At 41.4% G+C, this 19,183-nt stretch overlaps 2 protein-coding genes across 4 annotated transcripts; one reads left to right on the forward strand and one right to left on the reverse strand.

Moving 5' to 3' along the window:
* The first annotated feature begins 4,906 nt into the window (after positions 1 to 4,906).
* LOC135605404 (ABC transporter G family member 14-like) lies at positions 4,907 to 8,237 on the forward strand. Its single transcript, XM_065095453.1, has 4 exons — positions 4,907 to 5,121; positions 5,203 to 6,001; positions 6,869 to 7,230; positions 7,304 to 8,237. Exons 1-4 carry the CDS (start codon positions 5,002 to 5,004, stop codon positions 7,952 to 7,954), a joined length of 1,932 nt encoding a protein of 643 aa, XP_064951525.1. The 5' UTR covers positions 4,907 to 5,001; the 3' UTR covers positions 7,955 to 8,237.
* A 349-nt stretch (positions 8,238 to 8,586) lies between these two features.
* Positions 8,587 to 18,886, reverse strand: LOC135605403 (beta-amylase 8-like). 3 transcript variants are annotated; one of them, XR_010484432.1, is made up of 11 exons: positions 18,330 to 18,885; positions 17,355 to 17,579; positions 16,519 to 16,593; positions 14,087 to 14,290; positions 12,098 to 12,292; positions 11,585 to 11,749; positions 10,622 to 10,882; positions 9,969 to 10,181; positions 9,625 to 9,850; positions 9,196 to 9,287; positions 8,587 to 8,709 (listed from the first exon to the last, which is right to left on the reverse strand). XR_010484432.1 is itself a non-coding variant. In XM_065095450.1 (10 exons), the coding sequence occupies exons 1-10, from the start codon at positions 18,819 to 18,821 to the stop codon at positions 9,259 to 9,261; spliced, it is 2,085 nt and encodes a 694-aa protein (XP_064951522.1). In that variant the 5' UTR covers positions 18,822 to 18,885; the 3' UTR covers positions 8,932 to 9,258. The 3 variants fall into 3 exon arrangements, 2 of the variants coding, with proteins under 2 accessions (XP_064951522.1, XP_064951523.1); XM_065095450.1 differs by lacking the exon at positions 8,587 to 8,709 and having other exon boundaries at positions 8,932 to 9,287; XM_065095451.1 differs by lacking the exons at positions 8,587 to 8,709; positions 12,098 to 12,292 and having other exon boundaries at positions 8,932 to 9,287; positions 18,330 to 18,886.
* Positions 18,887 to 19,183: the final 297 nt, after the last annotated feature.

The following is a 19,183-nucleotide window of genomic DNA, read 5'->3' on the forward strand; positions in this document are numbered from 1 at the left end:
CAATGAGAAGGCATTTGATGGTGTTCAAGCACACCCCAACACATATGGATGCTACGGGAGAATCCATCAGGTCATGCACGCCGCTCAAATTCCTTCATCTGGCTCCCATTCGGCACCAGCTTCTCAACACGCAGAAGGCCAAAGATTCCTTCCAATCTTGTGGTGATGAGGATGATCCTTCAGGTGAGACATGGTATCGATTACTTAGCTTTGACGTTGCACTAGCAGTCATTTCCACAATTAGATACCGACCAGGAGCTGTCAGTTCATGATATCAATCAATCCAAGTGCGCGTTCCACACATGAAGAACACCGCAATTGGGATGGAAGTGGAATTGATGTGTCCACTGCAGACTGTTCAAAGCAAGAAAATATCTTCAAGGATTTCAGACATGAAAAAAGTTAATCAAATCTGATCAATACTAGAATAAGGGTAATGTTTGTTTTATCATTTTGTTTTCTACAGCCTATCATCGTAACAAATCTATCTATATATATAGAACAAACCCTCAGTCTAGATTGTGACTGAGGGTTGGCACCTTATCGGTATCTCTTCCTACCCTTATCAACTAGTCCTTTCATTCAGACACATGTGGGGTATCTAACAAGCTGCAGACTAGTTAGCTTTACCAGTTTGCATCGTTCTGGCCATGCTGCAAGACCAAGTGTCTTGTCGATTTGTATGTTTTCGTTGGACTCTGATTCCTTCGTACATCATTCTGGACTGATCTTTTTGGGCAGCAAAATAGTTTCGTTTTCTTGTAGGGTTTAGATATGTTTGAAGAAGAGAACTAGAAATGATTCCAGTTTCATGATCTTCTTGAAACCTTGCAAGAACTCAGCCAGGTAAATTCCTGCTGACAGACTGGTGCAGCATTGCTGAACAAAGTGAACCCTATCTAATGGTTCAGCTGGAGGAGCCTAACAGTTTCTTGGACACCGGACTCGTTTTCCAGTATACACTTATTCTTGCTTAATCGTCAGCTATCTACATCAGAACCCTATCAATGACAACCTTTTCTGCACTATGGTCGGAGATCGAAAGTTTGTCTAAGGTGGAATAGTCACAAAGACACCATGTACAGTGCACTGCATGCAGAATCCAACCATAAACCCCTGTTGGATCTCTCCAATCCTAAGCGTTGGTGATGTTTTAGTATTGCTGAGGAGATGCACGCTTGACATTATGGAGGTCCACTCATCGAAGCTTGAACGCTACATCCACTAAGGTAGTGAAGTACAACACCATGGGGGATGTGGAACGTGACATCTTCACTGAGGCCCTCATTTGACATGTTTCCGAGACCTTTTCCAGTTCTCTGATGCCATCCCACCATCTCTCAACTCGAACAAGGGTTGGATTTCCTAGAACAAATGTTGTTGTTGTTGATGTTATCATCCATCATCCATCCTCGCAGTCGATGAATGCCGTTTATAAGTTTTTTCACATGATTGGTCATAATGTCAGCTTTGCATCATTCTCCCATTGATTTGGTTCTCTGAGTCAGGACAGCGACCGAAGCAAGAGATCATCCAACCAAAGATATGGCCCATGCAACGCTGATGCATCGATAAATATTGGGATGAGCAAAATTGCATGACACGTAGGAAGGCAACTTGGAGAAACAATGAGACATCATGTCTTGATGGCATTGGACCGTAGAAGGCATACATTAGCAAAATGCAAGAAGAACACAAAAAAGAAAATAAACAGAGAGTATATATTCATGATTTGATAGGTCAAAGGTAGGGTAGGGTAGGTTAGGTTAAAGCCGACACACATTATGACCAGCTGTGGAGTAGGGTGAACCTTTGAATCCAAGTGTTGCTGATGACAACAAAAATGATCATTAGCAACAACAAAAGGAAAGCTAAAATTTGTCCATGGGGGGTTTTAACATGAAGCATTTTGTCATCAGAGCTATTTATCACCTAATACTATTATCTCTTCCAGCAACACAAATAGTTGTCACTCTTTTTCTCAGAGCTTGTCACATTTTCATGATGTGGTCACTTTGTAAATTGCTCCACTTAGAACATGCTTGCTGGCATATTTCTCAACAAAGAAGTATAGAATTAGAAATTGTATGTATGTGATGAGTGATGAATGCACCAGAGTGAGTATTTAAGCAGCACTTTCGAGAGGCCTGGATCATCATCAGCACCACTATAGTGGGGTTCCATTAACCTTTTCCACTTAGCCCAAGATAACTTAGTTTAGGCATCTAACTAAGACAGAGACCCACAGCTCTCAAACATCATCTCCTTTGAACAAAGTGGTTCTTGCAAGTGGCCATTATTGAAACACACCATCAGATGCATCATGTTTGTAGCTACTCTACGCAAACTATTACATATGGTTAGAACTGATCTTGTTCTTGATTCTGCCAACCCTTTTGCAAGATGATGCTTATAGCCATTTTGGGGATCCTTGTTGTCATGGAAACCTTTTGATATTGTCATTATTTCTCTTGTTCTTTGTGAAAATGTCAGCAAATCTGTTCTTTCTCTCTCTTGGTTGCAGAAACCAAAGCCTTAATCTAGAAAATATGATTAACGAATTGGTTTCTTCTTTCTTGGTTTCACAAATCACACTGCATGCAGAGAAGTACAGTAGCTTGAAGTTGCTGCAGAACTATATATAGATAAATATAGCTCACTGTAAAGATATGGTTGTTGTTGTTGATCTTTCTACATTGGCAGGCTACTCTTTCATCGCATTTGTGGGGGTATGAATCAATATTGTTTTGTAATCCTTGGGTTTAGTGATGATGGTGAGTCTACCAATCCTAATTTTGGTAAGTCTTGGTCTGTGTTCAGGAAGAAAAATAATTAGATATCTGTTCTCTTTCTGTGCCTTTAATGAACATATTCACTTTCTGCATTGGTGAAAGGAGCTGAGATACTCTCACATGAAGTTGATCTCAGTATCTTTTTGATGCATAAACAAAGTTTGCCATCATACTAGCAGTGTACTATGTTAAACATCATACGACATCCAACCACTTGATCAAAGTCGATCGTCCCAACTACATCATGCAAACAACTCCACGAGACTTGTTGGTGAAGGTTGTCTATGGCAGTACGATCAACATATTCCCAAAACACTGAGACTTATGGTAGCTTAGTAACGGATCAGGTGCCATTCTTTGTTTGAGATGAACTTTCAATTTGATCCTCGGTGAAGGTGTTTCCTCCTGGTTCTAAATGGGTAGATATCCGCAGGCCTCTGTCTCAATCAATTCCAAGTTGGTGAGTTTGGTGGGCGACTGTGTCTTGGAGACATAGCGAAGATAAATGAGAGATTGGTGGGGGTGACATGGGGGCCTCCCACCATGGATTGCTCCCAATGATTTCAAGTACTTGCCACCTGAGTGATCACATTCACACCCTCACTGTGCTTGCCACTTGTCGCGATTTGAACTGACCAAAATGAACAAGGAGAGAGAGAGAGAGAGAGAGAGAGAGAGAGAGAGAGAGCAAAAGCCAAGATTCTCTCTGTTACACTCAAAACCCAATACGGAGGGGGGCATGCATGCACATCCTATCTTTGTTTGCATAAACCTTGTAACAGTTGCGATTAGTCTACTGCAAGCTCGAGCAGCATTCAAGTTGAACAGAGTAAAAGATGTGTAGGGTGCGTTCAGTTTAGATTCTGGAGATTTAGGGCATTAGGTGTGTCTGTACCTGCAGATCTAAGAACAACATGCCAACCTACACAGAGGATCCAATGGGGCCATCCCATGCATGCAAAGTGCGGACAATATTTATAGTACTAATGCCTCTAACCAAATCCATAGTGCTCGTTGCGAGTCGACGATTCGCGCTCTAAATCATTTCTATATCCCATCTACGAGATTTTGTGGGCGACCTACGATTGTAGAGTGGCGACATGTCTGGCACCAGAATGATTTCTTCCTGGTTTCATGGCAAAAGGTTATATTGACTGGTGGAAGAAGAAGAAGAAGAAGAAGAAGAAGAAGAAGAGACTGGTCTTTTAATGTCTCCTCTTTCTTCTTCCTTTTTCTATCGCCTTTTGCTTGATAATGCAAGGGAATTAGGAACACAATTCTGCCCGGGGAAGGAGCACATAGCTTGGGGCTCTTCGGCACACAGAAACCTTACAGGATTGCTGCCTGGCCACTGTTTTATATTCCCCTGGTAAGTGGGTTGCATGTGCTCTTGATACAAGCTCCACAAAAGAACTCCCCCCCTCCCTACAAAGCCTTGTGTTTGCACCACCACAAGCATCACTTTCATTCTTTAGCTGCATGCACAGTGCCAAGAGCTGCTTTCAGAGATTATATTCTCTGGGAAAGGAAGGTTACCATGAGAGTGGATGCATATCACTCGACATCCTCAAGAGCTAGCACAGACCCCATGCATGGTTTGCACCATTTGAGTTCCAAGCAGCATGCATGAGCCAAACATGAAGATGCAGCTAGCACTGGAGTAAAAGATCTGCAATTCCAAGATAATAATCCAAAGGAATGAGCAAGAAAGCACCATCTAATTAAATAAGTTTTGGATACAGTGTGTCCCACATAAACAATCACATTCCTCCTCTTGTTCGTTCCAAATATTTAGCTGGAGAAACACATTTGGCCTTCTCATAGAATCCTCTATGGACCAAGGTTGATTGATGTCATGGTTCACAGAAACCCCTTTGCATAAGCCTCACATCATGTATAGTTCCATTAAAGAAAAGAGCCACACCAACCCAACTTCCAAAGATTGCACAACACATCTACATTTACTAATCCCACCACCTCCATTCACAAGTGTTAACAAAGCATTTGAGCCCTTCTCCTTAGTGTAAACGTGGCTGCAACAAAGCTTGTTGGTGGGCCCCTCTCTCTCTCTCTCTCTCTCTCCTCTAACTATATGTATGTGTGAGTGTGCGTGCTTTCCCCCTAACCATCCAACTTCTTCAAACCACCATCACTGCCACAAGCAACTCTCTTCCTCCTCCTCCTCCTCCTGTCCACCACATTATCGACCATGATACCGCGCGAGACTGAGCCTGACTCCGGCGGAGGCCACGCGAACCGGCCTATCGGCAACTCGACTGTCGTCTCATACCCGAGTCAGGCAGCCGCAGTCCTTCCGATCACCCTTAAGGTAATATTTTGCGTGCATGAGGCAGCTCTCAGCTTGTATGACTGCGTACCTATATCTTCTCCTGCTTGTGTGGCTTTGCAGTTTGAGGAGGTGGTGTACAAGGTGAAACGGGGGGCCAAAGGGTGGTGGCCGAGCTCGAGCAGCCCGGCCGAGAAGACCATACTCGACGGTATAACGGGAGTGGTCTGCCCCGGGGAGCTGCTGGCGATGCTGGGCCCGTCTGGGTCCGGCAAGACCACTCTTCTGACCGCCCTCGGCGGCCGCCTCCGCGGGAAGCTCTCCGGAAAAATCACCTACAACGGCCACCCCTTCACCGGCGTCGTCAAGCGCCGCACAGGCTTCGTGGCCCAGGACGACGTCCTCTACCCCCACCTCACGGTGACCGAGACGCTTACCTTCACCGCGCTGCTGCGGCTCCCCGGGTCACTGAGCCGGGCAGAGAAGGCCCATCAGGCCCAATTAGCGATCTCCGAGCTGGGCCTGAACTGTGTGGCCCACAGCATGATAGGCGGGGCCCGTGGGGTGAGAGGTGTCTCCGGGGGTGAGCGGAAGCGGGTGAGCATCGGACTGGAGCTGCTGGTGGACCCGAGCCTGCTGCTGCTGGACGAGCCCACGTCCGGCCTGGACTCGACGACCGCCGCCAGAATCGTCGCCACGCTCCGCCGGCTGGCGGTGGAGAAGGGCCGGACGGTGGTGACCACGATCCACCAGCCGTCCAGCCGCCTCTACCGCATGTTCGACAAGCTCGTGCTGCTGTCGGAGGGCAACGCCATATACTACGGTCGGGCGGCCGCCGCGGTCGACTACTTCGCGTCGGTCGGATTCCCCTGCCCGATCGACGGTGTCAACCCCGCCGACTTCCTACTGGATCTAGCTAATGGTAGGTTTCATGGCCACTTGCCCACATAGGACTGCATATATGACACTCTTTCAATCCAAACTCAGCTTAAAAACTTCAACTCCTTTCAAATCCAATTTAATTACTCGTTAATGGATATTTTAGTCTTTACAATCTTATAGATCATCGACTTAGGATTTGATTACCATAGACGATTAGAACTGGTTGATATGTACATATCTTTGTATCCTTATCTATATGTGATCCTGCATATTGTTTGGGAAGTTTGACTCTAGGAATGACGTACCCACAAAGTGGAACTCTCTTTGGTGTGGGTCCAGGACGAGGCCATGCCAAGGGCCCCATACTGGCACACCAAGCCAAATGCCACTGGTGGGAAGTGAGTGCTGGCTGGATCGAAGAAGCATGGTGATGGTGGGGGATCAGCTTGGTCACTCTCAGGCCCATCTCATCCCTTCCTCGGGAGGTTGCAGGGCAAGTGGCCAGGGGAGATCTCTCACACCCGCCCACCCTTTCCGCTGTTCTCGATTTGCCAGCAGTCCCCACACACCACACTTCCATGGCTGTTCGTAGTGGTCTTCTGCACAGCCATCTCTCTCTCACCATCTTATCTACATAGAAGTGCATGTCGCCTTGTACATGGCACGCTGCTACAAGCATTGACTTCCTCTCGCTTGTATGTGTGTGATGGGTGAAGTATCGAGTTAGGTCAACCCTCCGATGAGGCTGAGAGGGTGGGTGTCTCAGCCGAGCAGCATCCAGGGAAAGGGAGGGCTTCTCTGGGCAACACATGTCCTCTTTCTTGTCCCATCATCTCTCACCGTGGGTGGCCCTACGTTAGCTTGAAGGTTACAGCGGTGGCTGATGACAAGCTCTCGTGTGGGGCAGGAATCGCGTCGGAGTCGAAGTACGCAAGCGAGAACGGCGAGGCCAATGGCGGCATGCAGCGGGAGCAGAAGGCGGTGAAGGAGGCTCTCATCAGCGCGTACGATCGCAACGTCGCCACCCGATTGAAGGCGGAGCTCTGCGCGGTGGACTTGAACAACCATGGCTACGCCAGAGAGATGGCCAATGCCAGCACGCAGTGGTGCACGAGCTGGCGGGAGCAGTTCACGGTGCTGCTCAGCAGAGGGTTGAAGGAGAGGCGGCATGAGGCCTTCAACAAGCTCAGGATCTTCCAAGTCCTCAGCGTGGCCACACTCGGAGGTCTGCTTTGGTGGCACACCCCATTATCCCATATCCAAGACAGGGTAATCACTCAAACCTGGGAATTCTTGTGAGTTCTTGTGGCTATGGTGATCGATCTCGTTGCTTGTTCTGCAGACAGCACTTATCTTCTTCTTCTCGGTGTTCTGGGGCTTCTTCCCGCTCTACAATGCCGTGTTCACGTTCCCGCAGGAGCGGCCGATGCTGAGAAAAGAGCAGGCCGCCGGCATGTACCGCCTTTCGTCCTACTTCCTAGCGCGCACAGCGGGGGACCTGCCCATGGAGCTTGCGCTCCCGACCGCCTTCACCTTCATCATGTACTGGATGGGCGGCCTCGACCCCCACCCGCTCACCTTCCTCCTCTCCCTCCTGGTCGTCCTCTTCAGCGTCCTCGTGGCGCAGAGCCTGGGCCTCGCCGTGGGGGCCATGCTGATGGACGTCAAGCAGGCCACCACCCTGGCGTCCGTCACCACCTTGGTCTTCCTCATGGCCGGCGGGTACTACGTGCAACAGATACCGCCCTTCATCGCCTGGCTCAGGTACTTGAGCTACAGCTTCTACTGCTACAAGCTCCTGCTGGGCGTCCAGTTCACGGAGCACGACTCCTACGAGTGCTCCAAAGGGGTGATGTGCCCGGTGATGGAGTACCAAGCGATCAAGTCGGTGGGGCTGCGACGCATGTGGGTCGACGTGTGCGTCATGGTGGTGATGCTCGTCGGCTATCGGATCGTCGCCTACCTCGCGCTGCGCCACCTGCAACACAGGTGACGGAGAACAGGGACCGATCGAACTCTTCCCGTTGGTCGAGGATGAACTCCGACAAAGGTCCCCTGCAACCGATCACACTCGAAAGGAAGCAAGCGCCGAATACCGCAAATTCGAGCTCCCCGGACAATACAAACAATAATGGACGCCTTCGAGCGTTCTCAGGTCCTGCGAGAACTGCTTGTTAGTGAAGGCCTACAAGCTGTCGTTTGGGCAATATGTGCAGAACCAGTGCTCCAAGTTTTGTTAGCAGCATCTATGAATTTGATAGGAACTAATTCCACTATCTCAATCGACTGTGGAATACAAGCGTCGCTGGATATGAACAACAACACTTGTACAGCCAGCATAGCAGAGCTTCTTGCTCATCTCTCTAAAGCTTGTCAACTCCATTACGGTCCCTGCCATCTCTCTCTCTCTCTCTCTCTCTCTTTCTCTATCTCTATCAAATATAGTCCAATATTTTTACACTATGTTATAATATTTTCAATACTACTAAAAAAATATTATAATAATATTTTCAGCAATACAGTGTTTTATATTACGTTGCAGTGATTTCAATATTACACAGTATTTTCTTAGCATTGTTGCAAACACTATAACTATAACATAATATAAAAACACAGTAAACACTATTTTCACAAAACTAACATGAAAACATTATAACATAATGTTTTTATATCACATTACAATGTTTTTCTGATATTGTTAAAAATATTATAACATATCATAATACCATTATAACGGGAAGATTCATCCTGTGGGAACAAAAAAAAAAAAAGAATAGATGATTAGGGATACAATATATATTGTTAAAAGAATATTATTAAAAAATTCTAAAAGTAAGAACATTTTTTGGAGAAAAAAACTTTTTTCAAAAATTCAATCATGATTATGTACACGTGTACTCGACTAACTAATTAAAATTTCCCATACATAAAACAATTAGTAATGCGAAATTATTGCTCATCTTCCAAAAATGTGAAAAAAAATTAATTCTTATGAGATCTTTCTTGTTAATGGACAATATAAGTATTACTAGAAAATTCAACTTGCATCAACCATGAAAGATTAGTAAATTCACTGACAATAATATCGGTTTGAGTTAAATAATATTTAAGATTAATATGAATACATTAGCCCAAAGAAGACAAGAATATGGCAGGTGTTTAACATATAATGGGGATGCTAGGAATTATACTGGAACTTGTGGCAACATCAAGTGATAGAAAAGGATACTGCACCTTGACTGCTCTTGCATTTCTTCTATTTGTAATCCGAGAAATCTGAATATGGCAACGAAGCAGTCAACCTTGGACATCACTGCCGGTCTCTCCTGCAGATAATTACCAAGAAAGATAGATGTAAGCAGTGAAAAGATATTTTCGCTGTCACTTGGGCATGTGATGCAAATATGGGTTACTAGAATTCAGAAATGAGAATGATCTTTCACCAATGGGAATAAGGAATGATCAAACGAGAGATAACATTTAGCTAGAGTTAAAACCAAGCAATACATTCCACCTATGCCTATGCTCATTGTTGGAACCTGCCAAGTTGTGATGCTTTTCTGATATTTCTTTCCAAATGGGAAAGATCACAGAATATTTTATGATTGAATACTTGTTATTAAAGTGTTACCACAAAGATGTGCACAGACACTCGGTACTTACCATGCATGCACTTGATGAAATTATCAAGATCTGAAAGGAACATTTCTCTCTGTATAATGATGGGAGACAACTGTTGCTGGAATGTGAAGAATGAGAGAAGGTGACGATCAGGATCATTTCTTGGCTTAGCAATCTCTAGAATTTTTGTATACGTTTCTCTAACATCACATGGAAGAGTACTTTGTGCAGCCACCCTTAACCCGCTTTCCCAGGCGGTGTTCAGGACCTGGAAAAGAAGCTTTCATGTCAAACTTGATATGGTTTATAAATAATACTGAGTTCGTGCTGAACATACTGAAGTAGCCTACACCATCAAAACAAAGTGTTAAAACAATCTCAGTGACCTGCCAACTTAATGCTTCAGCATCAGCCAATGCCTCCTCATTTTCCTGGATAGAAGCCTGTGGTCCGCAGCACATAAATTTGATTGTCACTGAATGTTTCTTCAGCATGTTGAAAATGGAGGCATAGCCATCTTGATTTGTGGGGTTGTGGAATCCAGCTGTGAGCTCTGCAGCATGGCTAGCTGTTCGATACCACCAGTATATTGCTGGAATCTGCAGAAGGATTCAGAACATCAAATGCTGCTTGATAGACATTTAACTTCTGTTCAGGATGAGCTTCATTGTGCCATGAACTCTTGTTCCACCTATTTTGCTCAACTTGATTATCTTTCTGTCATTCTTTCCTATCAAAGGTCACATCTTCGGTTGATTTACATAGTGCCAAACATATCAAATTTTCATAAAGAAGACAGTTCATGGTGAAGCATGGATTATTCTGGACAGATTAAAAGTATCTCCCATTATCACAAGTTCCATTTAAGCAGAATTGTGAGATGTTGTTCCTAAAGCCAGATGTCCACATGTTCAGCACGATTAAACTTACACTAACAAGCAACTAAAACAAGCTCTACCAGAGGAGCTATAAGAATTATAATCAAGTAGCAATGCAATAAAAGAAGTATCAAATTATTAAAAATTCTACTTCCGAATACCTTAGCAATGATCTCTGTGCCTTCTAATGCAAGGTTTGTGAGGGATAATATCTGATCTGCATGGTCTATAAGAGTCTGTGCATACCAGTGAAGGAAAAATCGTCCATAATAGCTGTCATAATCTCCCTTGTCACAGAAGAAACCAGTTTCATCTGGCCTTAAATTGTAGTGCCCAGCATTATCAGGTCCCCTTGCCCAAAACAAGTGTCCCCTTGATTGTGCTGCTAGTCGAAGATTCTTCTGCATATACTTGTCATAGCACTGCAAAAGATGTAGACTGATAAGAAAATCAAATCACGTATTTAGTCTCTGAGTATAACCAACTCTTAGTGGCAAGTCAGTTTACAAAAAACCATATGATTTCATGACCTCCCTGGTATGCTGCATTGGTTAACCAATTTTACGTATTTTACCAAACTGAAATAGAAACAAATAAAGTATTCTCGGAGTTATTTGCTTTAATGAATTTTTCTTACTGCTTTAATCATGTCGATCTTTCTAACAACCAGATGATAGAATAAATTATAGGAGAAATCCAGATTTAGAAACTTTCAGATCCTTAACATGAAAAAAGCGAAGAAGAATCCCTTGCTGAAAATTTCAGAGTTACTCTGACAATATGGTGATAAATTTTATGAATAATGGTGATCTTGAATTCTGTGCATTGCTATGACTAGGTAGCCTGTTTAAACATTTCAAAAGAGGCGCTTGCCTTGCAGTCACTCTTTTACATATAACAAGCTACAAATATCTGGGATCTTGCTTTTAGAATATTTCTACTCTAGAAAACAGGATACAAACTTTGCTGAAGATTAAGTAACTCCAAGAGACTTGTATAGAACAATTCTCTATGCAGTCATGCATTAGGTAGGAATTACAGACACAATTCAATATCTTCTTTACAGACTTACCAATCCATATAGAGCAGAAAGAAATTTAGTTGGATAACCTTAAAAAAGATACCTGAAACTCACCGATGCCAGGGTACCTCCACCCCATTCTTTCTGGGAATGAAGGGTATTTCAGTTCCCCTGAAGCACCGAGCCCAATCTCAATGGCAGAAATGAGTCCTTCCTCAAACAAGTCACCAAATTCTGTTCGAAAACTTCTCATGAAATCATAACAGACCTGAAGAAGCAGTAGCATGCCCAGCTATAATAAGCCATTCAAACTCCATGTATATTAAGAGTTGGAAAGTTAGAATGTAGAGAAGTCTGCATCATAGGCTCAAATTATCTGTGGAACATGATGGGAAAATAAAATAGAAACGAGAAAAGGTGTATGATCACGTATTGAAATAACTGGTTTAAAAAAGATGATGCTGGTTTGCAACAGAAAAAGAAGCAAAGAAAAAAGTTTGAAAAGTTCCTAAACATTGAAGTGAAAACTCCATTTTGTTGGTCTCAATAATTAAACATAAAAAGTAAATATTGATGAAAACTATCAATTGATAGCATGGTGATAATAACCAAGTACCTCAATACCGGTTCTTCCTTTCAGAACACGTTCTTTATCAATTCCCCAAGAAAGACATTCCGTGTTTCTCCTCCCCTCACGATCAGTGAAGAAAATATCTTGATTATCTTTTCCAATCTCCAAGACCCACTTAGGCAAAGATATTGGCATATCACCAGACCCATTTCCTCCATTCTCATGAAATGCCATTACAACCTTCACAAGATAATCAGAGGAACAAAAAAAGTTGCAAGTTGTTCAAGCTTTCTAAAAGACTTCCTATATGATTTAAAGATAATGAATACCCTTCCATTTCTAAAAACAAAGTTATAGATAAATGCTTTCTTGCCTTGATGTAGTTATACTCAGAACACTATTACATCTTAAGTGTAGATTTTGCCTTAAAATTAACTTTATTAAGCAAGAAAACATTTCATGGTAAAGCAGGAATTCTGATGTTTAAACTTTAAAGTTTAATAATTTCTGGAACATAACCCTTGATTCTGTTGCTATGCAATTTTTAATTGTACAAACATTCAGATGCTATCACCATGAAAATGTTGTCACAACTTCAGATATAATTATGTCACGGAAACTAATGTGCATAGGGCATTTCTCCAGGTACTAGAACCTTCTACTTTCTAAAAGTCAACGCTGAGACACATATCATATGGTCAGTGTCACATAGTGCCCTTGCCATGTCATGTCAACACAAAGTACCTTGGGGGCAAAACAAAGTAACCATGAACCAAAGGACCACAACTATGATAATAGGCATTAGCAAGAAGGTATTCTTTTTCTAGACAGATTTTAAAAGGAACTAAATGTCCAAAATCACTCCAAACTAGACAAAGACAAAAATGTCTTCACCTAAACAACATGAAAACCCAAACATTAGTTTCATATATCTCCTTCCAGAAAGTAAGGTCACAAGTCTCTTCTAATAACCAGCATTTCACATGTAGATGGATGGTTAACTTTCCTCTTTCCTGATGAACAGTTTTCCTTTTCCCTTCTTCATCAATTAATAGTTTTTTGTTGATCAACTTTTTCTTAGAAGATATCATCTGATTGTTTACACTAAAGCTATTGACTTTTTCCCCTCATCACTGCTTCAACAGTTTAATCTATTATTCTAAATGAAATAACTTTCTTGACATGTAATCTAAAAATGGGAGGATTAAGTTACTTTTCAATTAAGACTCCCCCAATATAACAACTGCAATAACCTATTTACTTGAATCGTATTATTCAGTTTCTTGACTTGTTCAATTAAACCAGTTGAGAACTCCAGAAGCTGACTTGTATGATACTAAAATTCATTGAGAATTAGGAACTAGGAGGTATAACATGGGTTCCTAACACAATCTCCTATCAAATTAGAAGTGTCCAAGTAGCTTTCCCATATACACCTTTCCATATCTTCATTTTCTTTTCTTGACAGGGACTTCTATGCCTTCACTAAAAGCATATAGCGACTACAACTACACATCCAAAGTCACACAGATAAACTGCTTGATATTTGTAATTCATTAGCAGACCAGTAATATGATTCTGTAGTTAAATTGATTCATGCAACTTAGCCAGATGTCCATGGCTAATTCAAATTGCCAGTATTTTGTACATGGGGGCATGCCCATGAACTTTGACTATTGATGTCATGGTCATATGATTTGATTTGTTCATCATTTTTTTTGTTGGCATGCCTCGACAAGTCTTTTGAACAAGATTGCAGGACGTAGTGCAGCAAGACATGATGATGCAGTACATAACAACCACAGATGGCACATCTGGTACATGGCATAAAAAATTCCATTTTTTTCTCACTATAAGCATGTTATCTGCACTTAAATTTAATTTGTTCTTAGCTATGGTAGTAGAACAATAGCATACGACAATGCATTCGATAAACTTGCTTTAGCTGAAAAGATAGAGGAGATTATTTATCCTGATAATAAAGGTGAGACCATGAGTGCATATTTAATCTCCGTAAACATCTTAAAGACTTACCTGAAGTTTCAGCTCGAATTCTTGTAAAATAGTAAACAGCTCTCTGTAACCAGACCAATTGTACTTGCATGGACTCCAACCTTCCACTATTCCCCACCAACAATCGACAACCACTCCATCAACACTTAAAGATTTCAGATGCCTTAATTCTTGTCGGACAGCTTCTGGGTTAACCAGTTGACAATAACTGTTGATGATGCCACTCTAAAATGGTAGCAATGAAGAAATTATTAAATTGAATCTAGAAATTAACATCTCTATCAAGAAAGAAAATTACTTGATGGTGGAAACTAATAGGAGAAAAGAAAAAATTAAAGAAAAATTTAAAAAGGTATTCTCATTAGATGCTTTAAATTATACAAAGCTTCAACCAAAGTAAAAATAAGGTTATTTGCAATTAATTCTCCATACCTCAGAATGAAGGAACTTTATACACTCGACTATGCTTTTTCTTTGACTTGTTATTTGTAGGGTCTGACTCGATACCAATTGTGCCTTCCCTTTTTTCTAACTTGTCATTTGCAGGATCTGACTCCATTCTAATGGTATTTTCCTTTTTTCTTTGACTTGTTATTTGCAGGATCGGATCTGACTCCATACTAATGGTACCTTTAATATAAAACATAACAAGTTGATTTCTATTGCATGAAAGTATATTGGAAAAACACAAATACTGTGGAGTGAGCTCCACTGAACAGTCTCATTGCTTCAGGACAACAATAACATATCATGGTACTAACAGCCAACTCTACAGATCTTCCTGAACTTTCCCATAAAGTTATCCTGTTTACCATGAATTCTTCTTTTCCTTTACTTTTCTTACCCTTTTGTGTTGATGCCTCATCTACTTGTTGAGTGTGCATCAGAATTGTGAACACTGTATTCTGTAATGAAGATTACTTCTGCAAGTGTGATTATAGTCTAAGCTGCAAAAACCATCTAGCTTGGTTGCTCCTATAAACACTAGTAACTCACTCCATTCTCATCTTGATCCTAAAAATTTGAGCTTCTTGGAGTCTAAAGACCACTCTGCCAGCTGTAACTATCATGACTTAATCAAACTTGGTATGCACCAGTGTTGCATGGACATGGGTACAAGAATCTGAATCGGATGTGTGTCTTGACTGTCTTAGTCTCCAATTTGGCAAGGGAACAAATGAAGAGACACAAGAACCCATAGGACAAGAATAATCAAAAAATCTATGACACTCATATGGTAATGTCATAAGGTATCTGACTTATCTTGATTAAATTTTATGTTTCACTGTTTCAATGTGTGCCAGCTTGTAGCGGGTGGCATTACCGTATTCCCAGAAACCCATCGATATGCCTTTTGTCAGTCATCTATAATCTCGTTGCAAATAAGATGATAAATTACAGTATAACTCAAACAAACAATATGGTTCATGATCCATTTTCATCATTTTCTAGGTCCTGCCAACCACTTGGGGTTTAAACATGGTTTGGTACTGACTTGTACCTTTTGGGAAGTTAACTAGCATGCCCATATCAGAAGCACAACTTTATGGTTCCAATGCCCAAGCTGTTAGATTGCAGGACTGGAATGATCAAGTCCAGAGAATCTCCTATGGTTCATGAAGTTTTAAAGAGAGACAACTACATAATACAGCTGTTATATATTCTAAAATGATCTCCACTTGATGATCAAGTTATTTTCTGCAAAGAAAATGTAGAAATTACAGTATAGTCATTTAATGTATAATTAATGAAGTTGGATGACATCTTCGCACATAAACTTTCACAAGGAAAGATTCTACGAAAAGTTAATCTACAACGAGCAATAATTGGAACTCGAAACAAACAAACTATCATAGTGACATCAGTTGCAAACTTTTTGGTTTTTACAGGACCATAATAACTTACCTACTAGCATTCACATCCTAACAGCATTAAAAAATATGTTGAACATACCTAATAAGTAATATCAATACATTTCTCCTATTTATTACTGCATTGATTTTTGTCCCCTTGATATATTGGACACTTCATTTGCTTTCAAATCCAACTCTCATGTCCATGACGATGTTTTGTTGCTTAAATCAATGTGAAAAGAAGATGTTTCTAAAAGATCAGATGTATTAGAAAACATCAAGCTAGCTACTTGTTAATCAACAAAGAAAATACATGAATAAAAAATCACATGAAAAATCCATCTGGTTTCAGAAGATAAACCATAGTCACCGTTCAATCAAAATTGGACATATATAAATTGGTTTTGGTCGAACAACCAAAACTCCAAGTACTCAGGGGAATTTTATATCAGGTTGAATATCAATAAATTAAAAGAAAAAGAAAGATTCATTTAACAACATCATTAATGATACTGACAAATAGATACATATTAAAAGATTACCAAGATTTGTGATATTTTACTATACAAAAATAATCCACAAACAATTCTAGTCACTCACCGTAAGCGCTGCATAAACTGGAACATAAGAAGTTCCAGCATAATTAGCCTTGTGATCTGTAGATTCTCGCATAAGCTGTGAAAGTTTTGCCAGTAAGGAAAAGCTAGAACATGGAACAAATTTTCAAATAACTAAGAAGCTTAAACATATAAAACGCATAAGGTGCAAGTAGTATATTAAGATACTCGTGGCTAATGTTGATTTATGGGTGCATAAACTCAGTACCACCTTTTTGTCGATCATTACAAGCTAGAGTTCAACAACATCTATAGGTTGCAAGAATTAATGTTAGAGATTGCACAAAGGGATGCCAAAAGAAGAAAAGTTTAATAGGGGTGATGATAATTCTTGTGGCCCTACTAATGCACATAGACGTAATGGCATTTGTTTTGATCTTTTGTGTTGTTAGCTTTTATCCCACATGACCTCTCATACCAATGGAACCTACCATGTAGTTTGATAAGCAGCTGATTCTGCAATTTTGTAACACTATAGAAGGCTTATCAAGATTAATTCAAATAAGCATTATCTTTCAGGTTTTAATTTATATATGATTGCAGCAATGCAGCAAATAACAACAGTGATCTAAATTAGAGTAGGTACCAACAACAACATCTAACTTATATACGCATGCATGCATGAGATGTTGTTCCTTCATGACATTAAATTTAAATATTTGTGTGTGAATTGACATAAATTTCATCTAACTGGTAGCTTGTAACAAGATAACGAAGAAAATGGAACTTTTAAGTATGAAACCTACCATGCTGAGCTTAGTTTCATTTATTACTGACCTCACAACACAAGCAGTTTAGGAAAATATCAAAGAAACATACCTGGTCATGTCCAACACAATCTGGTGAGTTAATGGGGCTTGCATTAGCATACTTCTCGCTTTTGATGTCTCTTTCAGCAACTACAATGGAATCAAAGGATGTTGGTGACAAACTCTCATCAATCCTGAGTAAAGCAGCCTGAGAGTCCAAGGATGCTTTGATGGAGCAGTTCTTTAGAGAAGTGGCAGATAAAGGACTGTCACTCGATCTAATTGGAAATGGTGCCTGCAGGTATAAAAATCATCAGAATCATAGAGGCACTAGATGACAACTGATATCTGAAAAAAGATATTATTTTAAACTCGACAACTTTAAACTTATACCAGGATATATCAAAACCAGTATATACTTTTTGAAAAACTGCATTTTAGAATGAAGGGAATGCTAAAGTAGGAAAGTAATTAATTTTCTGAGAAACATATAGAGGAATAACAGAACCTCTGTGTTTGAGACTAACTTCACCACACAAAAGAAAAAGAAAAGCAAGCAGTATACCTATTTTAATTGTTTAATCGGAGGAATCACAATTTGGTTAAAATTTTGTCAACCAAACTTATTTCTACTAGTTTCATGCCTAAGCTGTCCGTCAAAATGTCAAATGCAAGCACACATATTTCTTAAGATTTATAATCTTCAAGAAACTTCGGCCAATCTTGTACCCAAACCTATACAAGAAAGGGAGACCGCATCTGCACATTCAAACAAGTTCACCTAGGAAACTATAATCTTTTCAGACAAGTGATTCAGAGAAATTCCAACATGAAACCTTTTTCACACTTTTTGATTTCACTTTCACTACCACTGTTTACAAACGATTAAATTAATGACTTGCAACCCTAGTCTAAGTCCCCATTGTCTAGTAGGATGGTTCAGAAGGGGGGGAAAGCACAGCAAGAGGGGAACTTCAAAGAATAGTACAGGAAAATTCGCGTTTATATGTCAAAAGAATATGAATTGGAGAGCAATAAGTGGTACCAGTTGGGTTGGAGGAGGGGGCGGGGGTGCGGCGGGGATGGAGGAGGCCGGAGCGGGGGAGGGGCGAAAGGTGGTGCCATCGGGCTCGACGATCCACCCGGCCTCGCGGGCGAGGGCGGCGAGCACGTCGTTCATGTCGGCGCGCGCGGGGAGGAGGAAGTTCCCATACTGTCGGAGGCCGGCGAGCATGCGGCTGGTGATCGCCCGCCGGTGCCGCTCGCGGAGCTTGGTCCGCTCCTTCTCCTTCTCCCGCTCCTTCCTCCCCTTCGCCACGGCGGAGCCGCCTCCGGCGGCCACCGCCGCGGCGAAGCCACGGGGCCGGCGCTGGGGCTGTAGGGGCACGTCCTGATCCGACCCGTGGTCAGCCGGTTGCAGCAGCTGCTGCTGATCGAGGCCACGGCGGAGCCGAGACTGGATGGGGAGGTCTTGATCCGAATCGTGGTCACCCGGCTGCTGCTGCTGCTGGTGATCGAGGTCCTGCTTCGCGTTCATCGCGCCACTAAAAAGCCCTCATTTTAGGATCGCCTTACCACTATATACTGTCGCACATTTCCATCAATCCACTTGTTATTGTTATTGAAAGATACTTAAAATAGAATGAGAGTCCTCCGACTAAAAATAGAGGCTTAACTAGATCGAGGGTACTTATTGACTATGGATGTTTAATGTTTCTTTGACTAAAAATCTTTTTTGTTCGATTTTCGAAACTTTGGTCAATTAATTATTCATGAACTACAATTCAACCTTTCGAATTGGGTCTTTCTTTGCTTTTTCATGAGCTTTCTAGCTCTAAAAATTAACTTTTAGAGTTATATTAAGAAATTAAAATTATTTTCTAGGTAGAAAATATGAAT

Source organism: Musa acuminata, chromosome BXJ2-2, assembly GCF_036884655.1.
Source record: "Musa acuminata AAA Group cultivar baxijiao chromosome BXJ2-2, Cavendish_Baxijiao_AAA, whole genome shotgun sequence".
In the NCBI taxonomy this organism is placed as follows: domain Eukaryota; kingdom Viridiplantae; phylum Streptophyta; class Magnoliopsida; order Zingiberales; family Musaceae; genus Musa; species Musa acuminata.

Bases quoted from the DNA above. Each gene is read 5' to 3' on its own strand.
- LOC135605404 (XM_065095453.1), top strand. From the start codon at position 5,002: ATGATACCGCGCGAGACTGAGCCTGACTCCGGCGGAGGCCACGCGAAC. The intron at 5,122-5,202 runs GTAATATTTTGC...GTGGCTTTGCAG, and splicing joins TCCTTCCGATCACCCTTAAG to TTTGAGGAGGTGGTGTACAA. The intron at 6,002-6,868 runs GTAGGTTTCATG...CGTGTGGGGCAG, and splicing joins CCTACTGGATCTAGCTAATG to GAATCGCGTCGGAGTCGAAG.
- LOC135605403 (XM_065095450.1), bottom strand. From the start codon at position 18,821: ATGAACGCGAAGCAGGACCTCGATCACCAGCAGCAGCAGCAGCCGGGT. The intron at 14,291-16,518 runs GTGAGTGACTAG...CTACCATTTTAG, and splicing joins CAGTTTATGCAGCGCTTACG to AGTGGCATCATCAACAGTTA. The intron at 9,288-9,624 runs GTAAGTACCGAG...AATTATCTGCAG, and splicing joins TTTCATCAAGTGCATGCATG to GAGAGACCGGCAGTGATGTC.